Raw genomic sequence first — 21,076 nt, 5'->3', positions numbered from 1 at the left:
TGGAGAGAGAGCATTCCCAGAGGAAGAGCTGAATGCGATCTTTTGTAACTCAATTGACATTGTCAAAGTGACAGCGTTCGTCCGGATGCAGAGAGTGGATATAATTTAATGAACGCCAGCAGAACACTTGGTAGTTTATCCCCAAAAGGGGGCTCTGAAAGGACAGAAACGGATTGTTCTCTCAGCATCTTAAGTGGTCGTGTAATTTTTTTCTCTCTTCTAGCTGCAGACAAGCTAATTATAGTTGGTGGCAGGGTGAAGAGCCCAGTGCTAGTCTATTTTGGTCTGAGTTGCAATCTAAGAGTGGAGCAGCACCGTTCTCGATTTCTCATAGTGCTTCAGGTTCTTGGATGCAGTTAAAAATAAGCCGTATTGTACTTGAGACCCCCCTTCCCTTCATCTGGCTTTAAATTGAGGAATCCAATAGCATATGAAAGGTGAATTACCGTGCCAGTTAGTTAAGGGGAGGCGTGGATTAAGCCTTGTACAATGACGGAGTTTTGGGGAGACAACAGAATGATGATGCGAACATCCTCAAAATCCACATTCCATTTATTTTTGCATTTTTAAACATGAGCACATAATGTTTTCATTTGCACCTGAAAAGTTCTGAATTCATTTCTCAGTGCATTTATTTGCATAAGTGTGCCTTCCATCATCACTGTTGGATGTTATTTAAGGGGGGTGAGGCCCGTTGAAATTTGTGAAGTCTTTGTTAAAGATTAATGTAACATGAATTATCCAGCCTATACAACACGGTTACTTATTAAACAAACATTTAACCCTTACTATGTGCCAATTATCCAGGCACGATAAGAATATTAGTACATTCAATCCTGCAGCAACCATGTAAGGTAGAGGAGCTGCTATCAGCCTCATTTCACGGAGGAGTCGGTAGGCAGTGGCATCCAGGATTTGGTTCAGGCAGGCCAGCGGCAGCGGCAGTGCTCTTAACCACTGTGGATGCCAGGCAGCTCTCATGGTCTTTGTGCAGAAAAGATGGGCAGGTCAAGCAACACTCTTTATTTCCCACTCCCTGGCCCCATGCCCTCTGGGGTGCCTCCCTGGTGGGTTGGGCTGGATCAGCTCTGCACCCTGATGAAAGGCCAGGCCCCTCCCCTGGGGCGCCCCCCTCCCCCCCCAGCCTCTCCTCTTATATGGATAGCAACACTTCTCCCAAGGAGGAGGAGGAGGTGCCAGCCCCTCTTGCTACACCGGCCCCTTGGGAGCCAAGTTCCAAGCGGAAGAGGGAAGTTAGAAGTTGACCATGAAGATAGAGCTTTTAAGGGCTTTGCTTCTCACCCCCAAGTTTCACCCCCTGCCTCTGTCTGCCCTGCCTTGTCCTTGGTTAACCTTGACCCCTCTAGAGTGTGACTACCTAAAGCTTGTTTTGGGCTAACCTAAGGTTTGCCAGATTGGAGTCCCAGTGGGCCTCTTTTTATGGATTAGAGGAAGGCCGGGGAGGGTTGGGGGGCAGGAGGTAGGGGGTAAGAGATCAACTAAAGGACTTGTATGCATGCATATAAGCATAACCAATGGACATGAGACACTGGGGGATAGGGGAGGCTAGGGGACTGTCTAGGGCGGGGGGATAAAATGGACACATATGTAATACCCGTTGTAATACTTTAAGCAATAAAAAAAAAAAAAAAAAAAAAAAAGAATGAATTTAATCATCAATTGTAGATGTTCAATTGGAGGCCGCTAGAGCGCTAGAAAATAATTTGTTCTCCACGTATTACCTCTGGGATCTTCTTATGCTATTAATTTGCTTTGAAGACCCGTTTCTGCAGCAATACAAAGGTATCTGCTGCCCACCCCCTGCTTGAATTATCCCAAATCCCAAATTAATTGGTTCTTATTTAGTCTTTTCACACATTTCAAGATAATGAAATCAGTTGGTTAGATTTAGGAAGGCAAAGAGAGACGCAAATGGGCAGAGGAAGAGAATGAAAAATGAAAATTTACTTTTGTCGCTTTATTCTCTCCCCAGAAGAAATGATTATCTCATTAAGCCTAGTGATCTTAAGTAACCAAAGCGTTCACTCTGGTTGCCAGCACTGGCACCGCTCAACAACCCTGGCTTTGTAATAACCTATTAAGGACGCCACAGTAGAGCCCCACCATCATTAGAAAGACGGCCTAGCCAAGTTCTCCCCACCCACCCATTCTGTCCCCAAAACGTTCAGGGCTTTCCCACCACATCCAGCCAGCGAGTCCTCACTTCCGGAGTGCCTAGAGCCCTTGTTCCTCCAGTGGCCCATAACAGAACCCGCTGCCCACATTCTATTGCTCAAGATATACTCTGTCTTCCTGGAAGCACACATCCTTTTAGCATCGTTCACTGACTACTGTATTTTGCATATGAAGTAACTTTTAAAAAATCCAACTGAAAAGGAAAATGAGAGGGGAAAAAAAGCCATTCGCACTAAATAAGGAAAAGTCTTAGCAGAATACTGAATCATCTACCAGGTGGCCAAAATTCTGACTCAAAAACCAGAGGCCTAGTTTTCATAGTTAAAACACACACACACACACACACACACACAACCGCCGCTTGCTCTCCACCTGTCAGTCACTCAGATGGTCCTTCCTCCAGGGGAAGTCTCTGGGATCCCATGAAAGGACTCCTACCCCACCTGGCCTGAATTTCCTCTTTCAAACCAAACGTTTGAAACCTTAGTCCAAGAAGAAAGAGGGGCAGAAGAGGGAGGAAGGATGAGATAAACAAAGAGACCTAGAACCCAGGAGTGCCCCTTCTCACCGCGCGCAGAGGAGCCACAAAAGCCTGGAAGTGGAAAGACACAGCCCAGAACTCAGTTCAGCCAGTTCACCCTGGAATTCTCTTCCCTGCCCTCCCTCTCTCCCTGGGAAAAGAGGAGCACTGGGGAAAGAGAAGCATTTCCTGAGATCTGCTGTGCTGATGGCTTAGGGGCCCCTTCCTGAGTCTAGGCACACACAACTCTCCCTCAGGAAATGACTGTTTAGCAGGGCCCCCCACCCCCACCCCATCATCCTCAACTGGTGAAATATGTCAGCCCTGTCTCCGGGAGTCTCCTCACAGGCTCGGCACAAACCTCCCCTGCACGGTGGGGAAAGCGAGTCTGTTCCATCTTGTGGCCATTGGAGGTAAAGCATTTCAACCTAAACATCAGTGAATGACTAAAGCTGACTCTTCTTGGAAAGAATGTGCTGGTTCCTGAAACCCCGCTGGCGGCCGCGCGCCCTCCCAGAACCTGAGGCCTGTGAGAGAGGACAAGTGCTTTGGAGATGAGGTCACAACAGCGAAGGCAGCACAGCCTCCCAGTGTGCCGCCTGGGTCTCCGGCCGCTGTCCTGCGTGGACCCAGGGGGGACACGCAGCCTCTGGTCTCTCTGGAGGGAGGGTCTGCGCAGTGGGGAGCAGTGGGTGTCCAGGGGCCAAACACCACCATCTCCATTCTCCTATCCCTCCTCCATACCCTGGAGTCAGCGCCCCCACTGTGGGTCAGTCCTGCCATGTGGCGAGGCGCCCTGATGGCAGAGGCGAGTCCATTCTTTCATTCATTCAACATGCCTTTACCGTGTCAGGAGCTGATTCGGTCACGGAACACGTAGGCTTGATGAGGACAGACGTCAGCCTTTTTTTCAGGGGGCCGACACCCTAGGGGGCTCCCAGGCCACTGTCCCCGAGTCTCCCACAGAGCCAGACAGACATCGGGGAAGACTTTGGTTTGATGGCAGGAGCACTGAGCCTGGCTGTGCAGCCTTCTCGCTGTGTGGCCTCTTGACAGGCGTGTGAGTGCTCTGGGCGCTGTGACCAGCTTGGAAGAAGGCCCAGGAGCGGCCTGGTTAAAGCTCAGGGCTGCCAGCACTGCTCCCTGCTGGCCGAGTGACGTTCGAGAAACTATTAAGCTCTATGTACTTCTCCAGCTGTAAATAAGAGTGGGTAGAGCACCTACTTCCGTGGGTTGTCGTGAGGATGGAAGAATCAATGTAATAGTGCCCTGATGGTGCATGTAACCTTTGCTCTCAGCCGTCAGCTGTCGTTTTAATCATAGCTCTTTCCTGGCTCAGACCCCCCAGGACCCCATAGGCCTAGGACTGTCAAAATGCGAGCAGACCGCCCCCCTTAGGAGGCGTCCCACAGGCAGCCTGGGGGGTGAGATGGCTGCAGGGGACTCATGCTCCCTGGTTCTTCTCTGTTCGCTCCCACAGTCGCGGCTTTGGGCAGTCCAACTCCCTCCCGACGGCCGGCTCTGTGGGCGGCGGCATGGGCAGACGGAACCCACGCCAGTACCAGATCCCTTCTCGGAACGTCCCTTCTGCCCGCCTGGGCCTCTTGGGCACCAGCGGGTTCGTCAGCTCCACCCAGCGCAACACCACAGCCAACCCCACCATCATGAAACAAGGAAGACAGGTTTGTTCTGCACCGGAGAGGAGGGTGGGCAGCCAAGCTCAGCGCCCGAGCCTGCAGGATGTTTGCCCAGATGACCCCAAGGTGAGGGGAGAGGCCGAGGGGGCTAAGCTGAGAGACAGTGTCCCTGTCCTCTGCGTTACCGACGTCGCTTGCGTTGTTCCTCGGGAGATAGACCAGGGCTGAGGCTGCGCCTGGCCTCACAGAGGGTGGCTGAGGAGGCCCCTGGGACCACTTCAACCTTGGGGGCCCCGAGCAAGGGTGCCTTTAGAAAGACATGTAATACCTGTTTATTGTTTGCCCCAACCCTTGACTTGCCCCAGCAGACCTCACCACTTCCCAAACGGGGTTCCAGAGGAACCTCTGCCTCTAAGGAACTTGCTTAGCTTTTTTGTTCGTGGCAAGTAGCTCCTTCGTTGTGGTCCAGCTGTGGGGGAGAAGCCACAGGAAGGAGCTGGAGAGGCCTCCAGAGGGGGGGGGGGGACCCTCTCGGCCAGACAAAGCTGTGTGACCTAGATGTATGACCTAGAGCTGACCCCTGTCCCGCAGCCCCACGCCCCTCTGCCCCCGTCCCACACCCTGCCCAGTGCCCCCCATCCATGTACCTCCAGCTTTGTGGGGCCGTGTAGGTTGGGGCTGAGACTGCAGGGACACAAGTGGGCCCGAGGTTCTGGGTTGTCTTGAGAAATGCAGGGGTGACAGATTGGTCTAAAAACAGGAAAACGGCTCCAGGCACAACAGTCGGGATTGGCTTCCCGGGGAGCAGCATGGGGTATGAAAAAGCCCTGTGTTCTGGTCATTGTGGGCAGCCCCCAGGTCAGTCCAAGAGGAAGTCACCACATAGTAACAAACACAAGCCCAGCTGTGCCAGCTCATTGCTGATCAGGGCTTCTCCCCCTCGCCCCCCACCCCCACCCCCCACTTTGTAGTAACTTGTAAGAATCTCGAAAAAATCAAATGAGATTAGTTGGCACCTGAAATGGTGCTCTTCATGGCAAATATCTATAAACGCCCTCTCCCCCCCCCCCCCCATTTCCAAGAAAAATGACAGGAAAAGCAAAAGCAACAAAAGGGATAATAGGGAGGGGGAGAGGGAGAGAGGTGTCCAGATTGAACTGAGGTTTAGAGAGGGGCCTGGGGCTCAGGAGGTGGGAGCAGTGGGCATGTAGCTAAAAGGAATGGAACCTAAAATCCCTCACTATAAATAAGCAGATGGGCAGCGCTGGCCTGCAAGCCCCATGCCAGAAGTTAGAGTATTGTCTCCTGAGCTCTGGGGGGGGGGGAGGAGGGGGGGAGAGACCCTGCTGCCCACCCCCAGGCCCCCACCCAGGGTATCTGGACTCACGGCCCCCCTTTTGTGTTTCTCACTAGAACCTCTGGTTTGCCAACCCCGGGGGCAGCAACAGCATGCCGAGCCGCACCCACAGCTCCGTGCAGAGGACCCGCTCGCTGCCCGTGCACACTTCTCCCCAGAACATGCTGATGTTCCAGCAGCCAGGTAGGGCCCGGAGCCTGCTCTCTCGCTCTGCTCTCCCCTGACACACCGGCGAGGCCAGGACGCCAAAATAGATGCCCCGGTGAACCCAGCTGGAAAGTGCTTAGCCCCGACTGTCACCACGCATTCTTGCGAGCTTATAGAAGCCTTTCTTTTTTTAAACTGTGCCTTGCCAGCATGAATAGCGGCTGGTTGGCTGGAAGCCAGCGCGAGGAGCCCCATAGTCGTTGCAATCTGACGGGGATATTTTTGATACTCGTCATACTTCTAGGTTGATTAAAGCAGAGATACCACTGGAGGGCTTGGTGGGGCGGGGGGATGGGAGGGGTTCCATGTGCCATGGGGGCGGGCGGTGTAGAGAGTAAGACAGGTAAAGAGAAGGCTTGGCAGCGCTGATGCTCAGGGACCTCCCCCCTCCCCCCCCCCCCCCCCCCCCCCGGTTTGGGAGTGCCTTGCAGACATGGCTGCTGGACCGGCCATCTTTCCTGCACTTGGTCAAAGAGCATCTTAGTGCAACTCAGGTCCATTTCACCTTTCACCTTGCCCCTGAAACAGGCAGCCAGAATTATGTACAACCAGCAAATACGCGCACCCTTTCTCTATGCAGACAGGGACCTTAGACTCCACAGAGAATGCAAAGCCACACCAACAGTCACCACTGCACCTACCTAGATGCCCCCCGCAGGCGGTCAAACCCAACGTGCACCTGCAGGAAATGCCCAGCCTGGGCAGTAGATGCTCTCGCTCTGGGCATAAGTCCTCCAGGAGGTTAGGAGGGGCAAGGTCGCTGTGGCCTTGGGTGGGCAAGGAAGCGTCATGGAGTTGGGGCTGAGTTTCAGGGGACAGAGGGTGAGGAGATGGAAAGAGGAAGACGGCACCGCAGGCCGAAGGGGAGCAAGCTTCAGTGGTACCGAGGGCCATGGTGCGTCCCAGAAGCCATTGCTGGGCTGAAGTAGCAGAGGGTTGACCAAGGGAGCTGGGAAGATGGTGCCCGGTGGTGGGCCAAGGAGCTCGGAGCCCAGCTGCTCTCAGAGGGGTACCTATGGAAGGTTTTGAGCAGGGGGTCAGGCAAGAGTGTGCGTGGACTGTGACGGGGAGGCAGGTTGTGGGTGGGGAGGCCACTGAGGACGAGGAGGGGGAGGAGGAGGAGGAGTGGAGCTGCCATAGGGCGAGGTGTGCCAGGAAAGGAAGGGGCGTCCACAAGGTTCGGATGCCTGTGTACAGTTGCTTCTTGGCTTCTAGAATGCTCCATATTTGTGCACTTTTGTTTTAAAGCTCCTTTTCTCCGTTTTGATACTTGTAGCTATTTTTCTTCCCAGGCAGAAATACTGGGTAAAATTCAGGGGTTGTGCATGTTACCCCTGGGTTGTCCAGTCCCAGCCTCTGCTACCATGCAGAATTGTGGGTAATCCACTCCCAGTGACAGAGAACCTGGGCAGGACTTGAAGGCATCCTGGGCACCAGGTCTGTGACCTTAAGCAAACATCCCACGGCCAGGCCCAGACAAGGACTCACCCTCCAGAGACAGGGCCTCGGAGGTGGGCCAGGCGCTGGGCCTCCTGTGCAGGTGGGGCTTTCCCCTCCGCTGCGCGTCCTGGTTCGCTAGGCGGGTGTCTAGGGGTGGTGGCGGGCAGGGGGGACTACATACAGTCAGTATCCTCTCAGGGCCGCAGGAGTCAGGAAGGCAGAAGGCGGCTGTAATCGTGAACACAAAAGGGAACAGAGACATGTGACCAACCCAAAATTAAATGCGCAGAGAGCCGCGTCACAGGCAACATGGTGGTTTCTTCCTGGCCGGCGATGGCTTCAGATGCCACTGGCAAAGTGGGATCCTAAAGGTTTCCCTCCTAACATGCCGACCTGTCTCTCACTCTGAAGTCCTGAAGCCATCGGCCTCCTGCCTCAGCCTCGATGCCTTGAGAGAGATGCGCAATTGCACCCTGGGTGCCATTTTAAACCCTCTGGGCAAATCTTGGAGACTGCAATGCATTCTAAAGGAACTTTGATTTATTCTGTTAACTTAAAATGATTCATTAAAATCATGGAAGACTTTACATAGCTCCAAAGAATATAGAAAAGGCTGGGGGCTAGAACCAGCACCAAGTTGAGCATCAACTAGTCAGTTGCCTCGCTCAGATGTGCAAGAGGCTCCCCTCTCTTGGCAGCCACGTCAGGGTGGTTTTCACCTTATTCCCACACACGCAATTTCTAGACGCTTCCCAGGACGAGCCAGGAGAGCTACGGGGGATGGTTGCCTCTCGCTGCCTCAGGATGAGTAGGAAACACGAAGCGAGGGGACAGGGTCTCATGGACTCACCCCAGAGGGACTTGAGCTCAGAACACGCATGGCGCCCAGTGAGAGGGCTCAGAGTCCTCGCAGAGGCAGGGTGTTTGCCCAACTGCAAAACTCGTCTGGAAACGGCTTGCAGAACGGTGCCCTATCTTGGAAGCAGCTCGATTCCTGTTGACGCGGCTCGGCCACCCTTGGGGTCCAGCCCTGGAGCAACAGTGGGAAGCTGAGGCTCCCGACACCTGGAGGGCCGGAGAGAGAAAGGGCAGAGGGCGGCAGCAGCAGGCCTCCAAGGACAAGCACGGCAGAGGGTCGGCTGGCAGTCCCACGGAGATCTCGCTCTTCCCTTGCACAAAACCATGTGCACACCACCCCTGGTGCTGGGCCACCAGATGTGAGATGGATACGGAGTGCCTTCCGTGGCGGCATTTCCTGGGAACATACCCGTTCCCATCATCCTCCCCTCTGCACCAGCTCACGCTTGCACTTCTCCCACCATTAGACTGCTGCACGTCTGGGAGCCGTCACCATTCATTTCCCCCTTCGTGTGAGTGAGTTTCCCAGTTCCTTTCAGAGAGCTGCCTTCGAGAGAATGGGGGAAGGGAGAGGGCATAAGAGCCCTGGGTGCATGAGGGGAAGGCAGGGGCTGCCATGCAGAGGCAGAGGCCAGAACAGAGACCCCCTTAAATAATAAACATTTGCCCTCTGCCTTCTAGTAAGTAGGCCAACGACCCTGCTCAGGGAGGTTGGTGGGTTGAGTCCATTCTGTCACAGCCAAGAACCCAGCTGGGCCCGTGCCCCCCTGCGTCTAAGAGTCACATGCAAAGAGACCAACTTGCAGCAAGATGGGACAATATTATTGTCTTGCACCATATTCCACTCATCGGTTTTTGATGAAACTGTGGGTCCCAGAGGATTTCCACAACACTTCCTCCGCAGGTTTAAGAGTGAAGCCACCGGAGAAAAGCCTCAGCCACCATCACAGACTCGGCGTGCGACTCATTCATTACTCATGTTCCCCCCTCCCCGACCAAGACTCTCGGTGCTCACCAGTCTGCCTGCCACGCTGACCCCGTTTCCTGCCCACACTGCTCTCTTTGCCTTGTGTCACCATCCTCCCCTTTTCTTCTTGGTTCCGGCTTTGTATTCCTCTCTTCCTTACCTGCCCCCCCCCCCCCACCTCCATCACAGTGATCCAGGTCCCACTTCCCGTCCTCTGTCCCTTCCTCACCAGCCTGTCTTTCCTGAGTTCTCTCCAGCCCTTGGCCCTGTTTCTCACTTCACCAAACTTTCAAAGCCTTTCAGCAGAGGCGCCTCAGATGCCACTGGCAAAGTGGGATCCTAAAGGTTTCCTTCCTAACATGCCGACCTGTCTCTCACTCTGAAGTCCTGAAGCCATCGGCCTCCTGCCTCAGCCTCGATGCCTTGAGAGAGATGCGCAATTGCACCCTGGGTGCCACAGGCGTGAAACTCAGCAGGACTGCCCTGTGGTTGCCGTGGGAAAGCCACCTGGGCCACCCAAGTGAAAAGTCCCAAGTCAGCCTAGGCCCTGGGCACCTGAGAGCTGGGAGCCGCACTGACTCCTGGAATGGTCTGATGGTGAGGGAAGAATTTCCAGTGCACGGAGTGGCATCTGAGCCGAAGAGACAGCAGAGGACTCAGGTGCAGAGTCCTTCCTTTTTGCCTTCTAGGAGACTAGAAACCGCATCTGCCTGGTCCATTACAGCCAGGGGCCCAGGATCACTGCGATGAGTCCGTAGGGACAGCAGGAGCCATGGCAAGAGTTGGCTGGTGGTTACTGTGGGCCTGTGGAGCAGGAGCTGCCCGGATGCTCCTCTAAGGTTCTGAGAGCTCCACCCACCCACCCACCCACACGTGGCTGAGGCAGGAGGCTGGTGCCCACCTGTCTTGTATGTACAAAGAGAGGCGGCAGATCTGTTTTTATCAAATACCCAATTAAGAAGTCACACTATTAGGAAACTCGGGAATATGAACATATGTGTTTCTCCCAAGACTTGGAGCTTTTCAGAGCCATTCTGAGAACGGAGGGGGTCATGACTCCCCGGCGCGCCGGCGGGAGGAGCTGGAGGAGGAAGAGCAAGCACGCCCACTCTCCGCCTAAAAGAGCAGCCACGGAGGTTTGGAGATTCTGGAGCGTAGAGCCCTGCACTTCTCAGCCCCCTTTTGGAACACGCAATCCCAGGCTTGGAAAATGTCATTTTGCTGCGTGTTGGCAAGAAATCCTGCAGCTGAGACACTTCTCTCCAAATGTCGAGCATCTTTATTTATCCAAATCTCTCCACAGTGTTTGTTTAAAGGGAAGTGCTAGAGAGTAAACTAAATTTTACAATGAGCATATGGATGGCTATAATTGCTGAGGGTGTTTTTTTTTCTTCATATTTGCTAACTGGCTATATATAAAACTGTGTTTCTCTTTTAGAGCTTTCACACCCTGAAGGCTGCTAATTTTTGCATGCATATGATTTTCACATGAATGGATGGAAACACGAACATACTCTCCCCCTGGATTGTCTAAGTGCCCGGGCCCCACGTTGAGAGCAGCCAGCGAAGGGGGCAGGGAGACCCTGCGTTTTCCCTCTCAGTCGCCCTGGAAGCTCCATTGGCCTCCTGATCTGGCACAGAAGTTCCGCTGGTGCTGGCACTTGTGTGCAGAACGCTTTCTGCTCCCCAGTGCCTTCTGCGTCGGTCCGTTCTGCCAACCTTCTCTTTGAGAAGTGTACGTCACGGACATGACATCTGCCTCTGAATGAGCTGGTCATGGGGAGCCCGGATTGCAAAGGGCATTTAAATGTACAGCCAACCAAGGAAAACACATGCGTACTTTGGTTTAGCCATTGGTTTCAACTTCCCATCCCACCAAACCACCAGCGCATTTGTAATCCTCGGCCCAGGCCCTGAGCGCCCCCTGGTGGAGATGTGAAGGAGCAAGGACATGGCCTTAAGTTTGGGACACAGGCGGGATCTTTACGGGGAGAAGAGCTAAGGCCCCAAAAAGAGAACAGCTTCCCAGGGTCACGTGTGGAGGCAGGGGCAGTGCTGAGACTCCCCAGGCACAGAACACACCCCCTGGCTGATGTTTCTCCTGCCTCCCCACTCTAGGACTTCAGGTCTTAGCTGTCAGAGTTGCTGTGTCTTGCTCCATTTCTGATCCCTCAGTGGGCATGGACGAGGTGTACAGAAAGCCATGCCGGGGTATTATGGGAGATTCCGAGGACTATGAAAGCATCGTTGCTGTCCGCAAGGCACTTCCAAGCTAGTCAAGGACGTTCAGGAGCTCCACAGGATAAGGGGCCGGGGAGAGGCTGACCGCAGGGGCCCCCAGTGGGACCGAGGAGGAAGGCCCCAGGGTCTGGAGCCTGGGGAGACAGGGAGGGTCTGCAGAGCAGACATCTCAGCCCAAGGCTGTGTTGGCAGGGAGAGCACGGGCTCTGAGTTCAGTCCCATGTGGGTTCCTGGTCCAGCTGTGTGTCCGCTGGCCAACCTTGGCGGGTCACTCAGCTTCACGGAGCCCCACCTGGGAACCTGGCGCCCGGCGCAGGCTCAGGAGCAGAAGAGGTGCTTTCCACGCTGTGGTTCCCATTTCCTGCTGCTCAGAAGGAAGCAGACACGCGCCTGCAGGGCCTGGGGCAGGCACGGGGAACAGAGCCACGGCCTGTTCCAATGAAGCGAACTTTCAACTGGGGAGGCAGCAGATAAATGCATATGTCAGGTGCTGTGCCATCGATCCAGTGAAGGAAAGCAACAGAAAGGGATGGGGCTGAAAAGGCCTATTCACATACAATGAACAGAAGGTCCTTTCTGGGGAGACAGTAGAGCAAGAGACCACATGGCAGGGAGAGGGAGAGCCGTGGAGACATCCAGACCCAACATTCTGGGCAGAGGGAACAGCAGTGCAAAGGCCCTGGGGCCGAGGAGGACCTGGGGTAGACTGGAGGAGGAGAGAGTGTACCAGGGCAGGAGCTAACGAGGAGCCAGACTGTGTGGGGCCTGCAGGCCATGGCAGGGGTTGGGTTGCCTCTGATGGGAAGGCGCTAGCTGGTTCTGAGCAAGGGACTGACAGACGATGCCTCTGAGCAGCTATTCTTAGTCCCCACTCTTCTTCCAGCCGGACTCACAGTGGACTCAGGGAGTGTGACCTTGGGGGTTGGTTGAACCCGAGTGTAACCTGGCCTCCGTGCTGGCCCGACAGTCCCCCCAGGTCCTCCCAGGGAGGCCCAGCAGACCCTCACCCTGGCAGGTGGAGCCAGGGGCACTGTGCACGCTTTCTCTTTGTTCTTAGAACCCCCGTCACCAACATAACCCTTTGCCCCCTGCAGAATTCCAGCTTCCCGTGACTGAACCTGACATCAACAACAGGCTGGAGTCCTTGTGCCTCAGTATGACCGAGCACGCCCTGGGAGGTGAGTGTCCTCCTGGTGTTTCTCATGCCCGGAAGAGCCACTGGCCACCTGCTCTCTACACTCTGGCAGTCATCTGGGGGGATGGGAAGAGCACAAGAAGGGGAAGGCAGGGGACCAGAGAGAGAGGGGCCTCAGGGGCTACTGGACTGTCATCAAGCCACCCCACACCCACTGGCCCACGTGCCCACTCGTCCTCCTTTTTTTGGGAGGTGAGTCAGGAGGACCTGGAGCCGAGCCCGGTCCCCTTTCCCAGAGGCTCGCCCCGCAGTGCGCACGGGAGTCCCACCACGGGCCAGCCCAGCCCAGCGCAGGGAGCACGTGGCTTCAAGTGGGAACATGCCCACAGCACGGCATTCTTTCCTCCTCGGCACTAGATTCCCCAGCCTGGTCCAAGCATATCCCAGCTTGCTCTAAAACCAGGAGTTTTGAGACAGAAATCCCTGCTTGCTTTTATATCCAAATGGCTCCACAGTGCCTGGCGCCCCGGCAGGCGGAGGTGTCCTTCGCAGTGAGATGGGGCCATCTAGTCGGATGTGCCTGTGGTGGGCAGGGCTGTGGCCGCGAAGAGCTCCCAGAAGCAGCGGGTCCTCCCTTCATCTGTTTGAAACCCTGCATTGTCACCGCAGCCCCGGGAGGACTCCGTGCCCTCCTGGTACTAACCGGGTGCCTTTCTCCAGCCGGGACTCGCCGCCAGCCCCGGACGTTTGGCAGGCAAAGGAGAGCCGTCCGCTCCTTCCTGCCAGCGTCCGGGGCGGCTCTGAGTCATGGAGATCCAGGGAGGCCTCCTGTGACCCTTCCCTTTGGCCTCGGTCTGGGTGCACTCACACCCCTGCCCCCAGAGGCGGGCCAGCAGCACACCTGGGCCAACATTTGTGTGTCTGGCGGAGGGGGGGAGGGTGGTGGGCAGGGCTGGCAGGGAGTGGGGGGGAAGCTCCACCAGCTACTCCGGAGAGCATTGTCCTTCTGCCCAGGGATTTTTGAATTTTAGTCTCTGCACACCCAGCCTTACCCTGAAACCAAATGAGGCAGATTAAACTGCTCTGCACGGAGCAGAGCGGAGGGTGTGTGCGCGGCTGTCCGCAGCCGGAGGAAGTGTCCGGTCAGTGCCGGAGGGAGGGGACCCGAGGCCTCTGGGGCACAGCTCCTCCTGCGTCTCCCCGGGTTCCAGGAGCTCCATGTGCACACACTGCTCTCTCCCTTGGCCATTCGGATCCTGGAAGCTGTGCAGCCTCCTTGGTCCATCCCTGGTACCTCAGGGATGAGCCCCCCCCCCCACACACACACACACACACACTTCTCCAGCTCACGGAGGAGAGGGGGTCAGCCCACACCAGTAGCCCCTAACGAGTAAAGAGAAACCACCTCAAGTCCATCAGCAGGTGGAGATGGATGAACAAAACGTAGTATAACCATATGGTTCAGCCTTAAAGAGAATGAAGTACTGACACAGGCTGCGACCTGGCGGGGGGAGGGCGGCGGGGGCGGCAGACATGCGCTAAGTGAAAGGAGCCACACGGAACAGGATTCCACTCGTGAACTGATGACATGTCCAGAGCAGGCGCATCTATAGGGACAGAAAGGACAGACTGTGGTGGTCAGAGGCTGCAGGGAGGGGGGAGTGGGTGCCAGAGTTGTTCTTGGGGACGACGAAAATATTCTGGAATTAGATGGTGGTGATGGTTGCACAGTTCTGTGAATATACTTAAAACCGCTGAACTGTACACTTTAACAGGATGAAATTCATGGCATGTGAGTCATATCTCAATTTTTCTCATAAAGGGAACCCCCATAGACCTGAGTCATCAGGCCACTGCGGGCGGCCTGGGCACCCTCCCACCTGCTGGTGGCTGGGGTGCTGGGGGGCGGGGAGGGGGGGCGGCGGGAGATCTCCCTGCCTCTGAGCCAGCAGGGAGACTGGCCTTTTCCCCCAGGGCTGGATATTTATCAGATAATTGGCATATTGGAAGCTCTTACCCAACTGCTAAGGACTGACATTATCATCATTAGTAACAAGAATGCCGAATGCTCTTTATTAAAGGGAGGCTTTTATTCCAAAGGCTTCATTTTTCAGCCCATTCTTCTGTTGTTGTTTTTTTACAGAAAACCTTTCTGAACGGATGTGTTTTTGCTAATGTTTCCATCTGATTAATCTCCTAAGCTTTTTTATTGCTGTGTTTCTTCTCGGTAATCCTCTGGTGGGAAGCCTCATAAGCAGCTTCCCCGAGCAGGGAATGCAGATTACGTTCCGGGTGGCCCAGCTGGGCACAGGGGCCGAGTGCCCCCCTGCTAGGGCAGCGCCTCTCTGCCCGCCCACCCCTTCCAGGTGCCAGGGATGGGGACCTTGCTGGGGACAGAATGGCGATGGATTAAGTCATTTTACAGGAAGACGAATAACCAGGGAGAGGAAAGCAGACTAGGAGGTTCCCCTGCTCGCACCTCCGGAAAGGCGAGATGGTCAGGCTCCTGGGGCACCGCGTCCCCGGATGGCCCTTCTGTGCGGCTGGTCCACGGCCCGGGCCCTGGGAGCCCATCCTTCTGTGCCGATGTCTCTGCTCTCTGTCTCCTCCCCCAGTGCTGCCCTCCTGGTGCCCCCCCCCTCCCCCAGCTTTTCTCTTTGGAGCTCCCTTTTCCTCTCCTCTGTTCCCTCCAGCACAGCCCCCTGAGGAAACCCTGGGTGGGTGGGTTCTGTCGTTTGTGAGTCTCCAGTAAGGCTTAATTACTCTGGCTGTTCGGGGCTTGCCCCTGCCTGGTGGCCCAGGTTTCAGGAAGTCTCAGTGCCCAGCCTGGTTGTTATTTTCTGACGGCGGAGGGTTTCTATGGGCAACCAGTACAAAATCGAGGTTCCTCCCAGCAGAATGGAGTCTGAGTGAGGTGTACCATAGAGAGGAGTGCGCAGTCCCTCCCATGTGCTGGGGTTCGCGCTTCCCCCATGACCCCTGCCCTTCCCACCACCTTCTCTCCTGGCTCCGTCCTGGGTCTTACAGCCCCACGCCTAGCCGGCAGGAAGATTTGCACAAGTTAGGAAATGGCTCCACTTTCTCAACCTGCCGTTCTGCCTTTTATTCGAAATATGTCATCCCTACTGTAAACGCTATGATGGTGGCATGTGAATAGCACCCCCTGGAGTTGTGCAAGGCACAGTTTGCACAGCGGTGAATGGTGAGTCTGGACTTGCCTGTTGGTCCTTTCCCTGCAGATGAAAACCGTCACCTTTGGGTAGATGAGGTTTATGGCTGGAATTCCTGAAAATGTGACTGGGGGTTGGGTAGTTGAGATTTCCAGGTTTCCCGCTCCCACTCCCGCAACTATGAAGGGTTGGCAGTAATGAGTGGGCCAGGGAGCCCTGGCAGGAGTGTGCACTGCAGATGAGGGAGTGACCAATGCACCCCCACCCCACGCACACATGTGCATGTGCACACACACCCTCCTGTTCTCCCATCACCAGTTCCCACTGCAGAGCCATCACGGGAGGTGCAAGTAGACACCCACAGAAGGTGGGGAGAGGTTATGGGTGGTAAATTCACATCTGAGAGCCTCTAGGATTGGCGATCTGATACTACAGATGACCTTAGGGGGTATCTGCTTCCCTCATTTAAAAACACTGCAAATTTTGGATAGAATTTATACACACACACACACACACACACACACACACACACACGTCCAAGTAAAACTGGGGAAATCTACATAAGATGGGCAAACTGTATTAATATCTTGGTGGTGATAATGTACTAAAGCTTTGCAAAATAATACCATTGGGGAAACCTGGTACTATTTCTTATACCCGTGTGTGAGCCGACAGTGATCACAATCAAAATTTCAATTAAGAAATCTTTCTCCTCCAAGTCCCTGCTGGTGAGACACCGGCCAGGCACCGCCGTGCGAGGCCCAAGAGACCCCTCAGTGGCCTCAGGACGCCTCCCCACCACGTAGGTCCTCCAGCTGTCCCTGAAGCATCCTGCCCTCCCCTCACACCTGAGTCCTGCCCAGGGCATCTGGAGGCTCCATCTGGTAGGCCAGGTTTGCAATATCTAGGCTGAGACTGGGACACGTCTGCTGGTGTTTGCATATAAGCAAAACCAGGCAGGCACCCTGCACCCCTTCCCCCGCCACCCCCGTGGCCTTCGAGTCGTGGTCACTGAGCACAGCCATTGGTACCCCCTGTGATGACGACTAGCCCTTGCCCCTCTGTTTGCTCACTGATGAGCCCTCGTTGGCTCCAGCATGGACCATTGTAGGCGCCTCTTCACTGGTGGTCCTGCCACCAGCCTTGCCAGGAAAACCATTCTAAAATCAGACCAGGCAGCTCCCCTGCTTATATTCCCTAACCCGCCACGTCCAAGTTCCCGTTCATAGTACCAGACCCTAGCAGTCTGGTTCCAGGCACTCTCCTACAATCTATGTGTAAGCGGGAAGCCAGGAAGGGGTCAGGCAGCCCTGGGCCCTCTGCCGTCTGTCCACTCACGGCTTCTCAACTCTGGTGCACATGCCCCCCCCCACTTTATAGACCACAACCAGACACGGCACATCCTGGCGGCCTCGACACTGTCCGTCTTCCACAGGCTCTGCCGTGCCCGGTGCCCACCCCTCCTAACCGTGGTGTCTGCCCCTGGTCTGGTTCTTGGGCCCGATGCGTCCCCCAGGTCTGCTCAGCTGTGACCAGGGCTCAGAGTCACGCCACCTCATTCCCAGTCATTTTCAGCAGAGCCTCAGGATGGGAGGGAGAGGCTCCCAGCGAGAGGGATGTGAGTGAGGTCCACCTGCAGGTGCATCGCAGGCCGTGCCCGACTGTGGCTCCTCTCTGGCCGCTCCTCCGGCCCCGTCCTTCACCCTAAGCCCCCAGCCTGCCCGCAGCTCACCGTTTGATGGCCGTCATCATGCCTGTAGGTGAGCTGTGTGCCCTCCCCAGCTCATCCTCTCCGGCTGCTCCTCTCTCCTCCTGCAGCAGCATCCACGAAAGTCATGTTGTATCTCTGGGAAGCGGTGCCTGGTTTCTAAGGGTGACTTAACGCTGCTTCCCCGTGTTTCTGCCGTGCCTGGTGCACACTGCATTGCAGCGCTTGCCACTCACACACCACCGTGGGCTTACCTGGATGAGTTGGGACTAGGATGTGAGCACCGGGACGGCAAGGGTTGGGTCTCTACGTCTTGGCTGCCAGCTCAGTATGGTTACCAGCCAAATAGCTCCTTCCCAGCTGGTGAGGGGGTGGGTGTGGAAGGACTGAGTGACTGAGTGAGTGACTGTAGCCCTGATCTGTCCTCAGAGACTGGGAGGCCCGACCTGCGTGGTGTGGGACCAGGTGGCTGATGGAAACTGCTTTGCTCACGGTGCCCGCTGTGTGCTCTCTCTCCAGACGGGGTGGACCGGACCTCCACAATCTAAAGCTGAAGATGGGGGAGACCGCGCTGGCCGTGAAATCGACTGCTGCGGGTCCAGTGTCAGCCATCGTCGGGCTGCACGGAATCCTCCGGGATCCTTCGCAGCCCTCCCCTGGTCCCTCTCCCACTTTGATTTTGTGAGAGCGTAGGTCATCCTTGTAAACGTATCAGTAGACCTGGGATTGGTTATTCTGTCATTTGTTTGTGTCCTGGGGTGGCTTGGTGGGGGAGGGCGGGGGTGGGGGCCTCTAGGGGAACGTGGGACTGGGGGGTGGGGGGAGGCGGAGGGAATGCAAGTGGCTTCCTGGATGGAAAGGGAGGGGGAAGAGAGTCCTGCCTTGAAAGAGAGAAGAGAGACCCAGGAGGGAGGCCGGAGCCCAGCCCTGAGAGCCGCTCTGGGGGCCGGCCTCACCGCCTGGCCCTGGGAGGAAGTCACGGCTGCGTGTGACCAAAGCAAGACGGCGCTCGCTCTTCTGTCCCCCATTGGACTTCCCTGAAGCCCCCGCTTGGGATCGAGCCACCGGAGAGGGCCACCGGGCAACGGGGGCAAGAAGGGAGAGCTTCCCTCCAGCGAAATTTCAGAGAAACTTTGATTTGTGTATTGTTTACATAACAGCTCTAAAGGGTACATGCCGTGGAAAGCCTTGGATGGAACTTCTCTTCATGCTGTGGTTTTTGTGAAGGGTCTGTTGTATGGATTCATTCCCCTCTATTTTTATACCAGCAGCAGGGCTGTCTGTTCCGATGGCTCTGCTCCCGGGAGGCGGCATGGTCTCGGTGGGCGGGGAGCGTGCAGGTGGGTTTGAAGGATGAGGTGTGCTGACCTGGGCCCCGCGCTCGCTTGGGGGTGCGGGGGGGCCCTCCAGGAGGGGTTTGCAGGCCACCCAGGGGTTTTGAAAGGCCCTGAGGCCCTTTCTCTGCTGGACTTGCTCCGAGACCGCCCCCCGCCGGACCACAGGCTCTCAGCCCGTCGCTGGCTGCACACACAGGTGGGATGAGTGCCCCTGGAGAGAAAAGGCAAGGATGGACATTGGTTTCCTTGCAAGAGGCCTTACTACCCAGATAATGAGCTCAAAACGCCTATGACGTGGTCCTCCCGGGACCCTGCGCCTGGGGCCGCCCCCTCTGAGCTGGTTCTCTGCTGAGAGGGAGGAGGAGGCCCCGGCCAGCAGCCGTCGGAACAGTCAGTCCGCAAGTGGCAGAGGGAGCGGAGGCAGGTGTACGGCCGGCTGCCCACTGTCCCGGGTGGGCAGTGGGAGGCGTGGGAAAGGGAACTGTGTGATGGAACCGGCGCTCCGTCCGCAGGGTGTTCGTGAGGGATTTGCTGTGTTGTGGGCTCATTTCCCCTCCACACAGAAGGGAGAGAAAGCCACTCTTTACCTGGCGGGAGATTAACAGACACTGCCACGGAGTTAATAGCTCTATGTCTTAAGGGCAAGAAAGACTCCGTTTGGGAATCCGACGCCACGGAGGGTGTCCGAGGGAATGGGAGAGGACTGCTGTGCGCTGGAAACCGGGCTGTGTCAGTGATGGAGTGAACGCTCAGCCAGAGGCGGGACCGGGGAGAGGGTATGAGGTCTGTTTAGTAAATGGGTGAATCTGGTGCCTTTTTTTCTTTTTTCTTTTTTTTCAAGTGAAGTCGGTCAGAATTGAAAAGATCAGACCATGAAAATTGCTGCACTTGCTCATGGTTATTGAAAAGAAAAGTGTTAATGAAATAAACACCGATGTCAAAGGCCTTAATGAAATTCAAACAACTTCCTTTCACCTTCAGGATTAAAAATGTACACCCCACGCAGCCTTGAGTGGCGTTGGAGGTTGTGATGAGGTTTTTCCAGTCCCTTTAAGGTCTAAAAGGGTGAGGGCATCTTAACTGTAGAGAGCCTTTCACAAGCCAGCGAAGGCTGGAACCTACAAAATCATGGAGAGAGAGAGAGAGAGAGAGAGAGAGAGAGAGAGAGAGAGAGAGAGAGAGAGAGAGAGCTCTCTTTGGGTGGCACATTCTAAAGACGCAAATCCATGTGCAGAAAGAGGCGGCATTTTTTAGTTGATTTTTTTTTTAACCAAGTGCCATTAACATTCATCCTCCACATCCCTTTTCTAAATAAGCCTAGTGTTATTTGAGGAATGTGTTGGGATGGACGATCACATGTAAGGCAGGAAAAATAGGCTAAAAATGTTGAAGGCCAAAGGTAGGACTAGAGGGTTTGCGGAAGTGGTTTTGGGGTGCTGAGGATGTTAAAGAGGAGAAAGGTGGCGGCACCACGCATCTCGTGGAGAAATAAGAAAGCGTCCGGATCTGTGCAGAACACACGCATAGAGACGGCGGTGGTTCAGAAACCAGATTGTGAATACAATCACACTAGCATGACTCCTTTAAAAGGAAGACCTTACACGTATTTGCAAATCTGAATTTCTATTTATTCCTTCACTGAATATAGAAACAATGGTTATCTGATTATTAGAGATATTATTTTGGATATGTTACTTATTAACTTGCTATGGCTGGTAACCATGATAAAGTCTGTTATTAATAACAACATATTCTTTTTTTAAAAAAGAAAAGAAAAGCTTATTTTTATTGACTGTGTATAGATTTATCTACTTAGTTGTGTTTTGCTCTTAGTGTTTTAATTTTTTTTTTTTAAGTTGAGTGTTCTGATCAGTTTTAGGAGCCTAGCCCCACTTCGTTACAAGTCCTGTGTTGACTGCAGGTATACAGCTCAATTTGAAAGTCCTAAAGCAAAAGAATTTTATTTATAAGAGAGTCAAACAGTTGCATGCGTGAGGCTGTGACGTCGGATGTTTAGTACTAACGCGGCAGTGCCTTTTTTTGTAACTACCCATGGACCCACAGATGCGACTGTTTTATATTCATAGTAAACATTCAAGATCTCCGAGTAAAATCTATTTCCCATGTTTCCCCCCACTTGTTCTGATTTAAGCAGTGTGTGTGTGTGTGTGTGTGTGTGTGTGTGGCATCTCTACACTGTCCCAGGGACAGTGACGTTCTACAGTATTGTTACCATGTGTGAGGTTTTACTGGTGCTTTTTATTCATAGCGGTTTCTTAACAGAAACGGTAGGAAGACACACA

General features: G+C 54.8%; 1 protein-coding gene across 1 annotated transcript in view; it reads left to right on the top strand.

Moving 5' to 3' along the window:
- Positions 1 to 18,321, top strand: part of SAMD4A (sterile alpha motif domain containing 4A) — a 211,276-nt gene extending 192,955 nt beyond the window's left edge. Inside the window, exons 10-13 of the mRNA XM_081101343.1 lie at positions 4,197 to 4,479; positions 5,767 to 5,893; positions 12,518 to 12,601; positions 17,956 to 18,321. Of these exons, the coding sequence (XP_080957469.1) occupies positions 4,197 to 4,479; positions 5,767 to 5,893; positions 12,518 to 12,601; positions 17,956 to 17,984 (523 nt within the window). The 3' untranslated portion in view covers positions 17,985 to 18,321. The remainder of the gene's footprint in view (positions 1 to 4,196; positions 4,480 to 5,766; positions 5,894 to 12,517; positions 12,602 to 17,955) is intronic.
- The last annotated feature ends 2,755 nt before the right edge of the window (positions 18,322 to 21,076 follow it).

The sequence above is a fragment of the Myotis nattereri genome, assembly GCF_964212035.1.
Source record: "Myotis nattereri genome assembly, chromosome: 1".
Lineage (NCBI taxonomy): Eukaryota > Metazoa > Chordata > Mammalia > Chiroptera > Vespertilionidae > Myotis > Myotis nattereri.
Note: the sequence above shows the minus strand (reverse complement) of the source record. Positions and strands in the feature narration are given on the sequence as shown.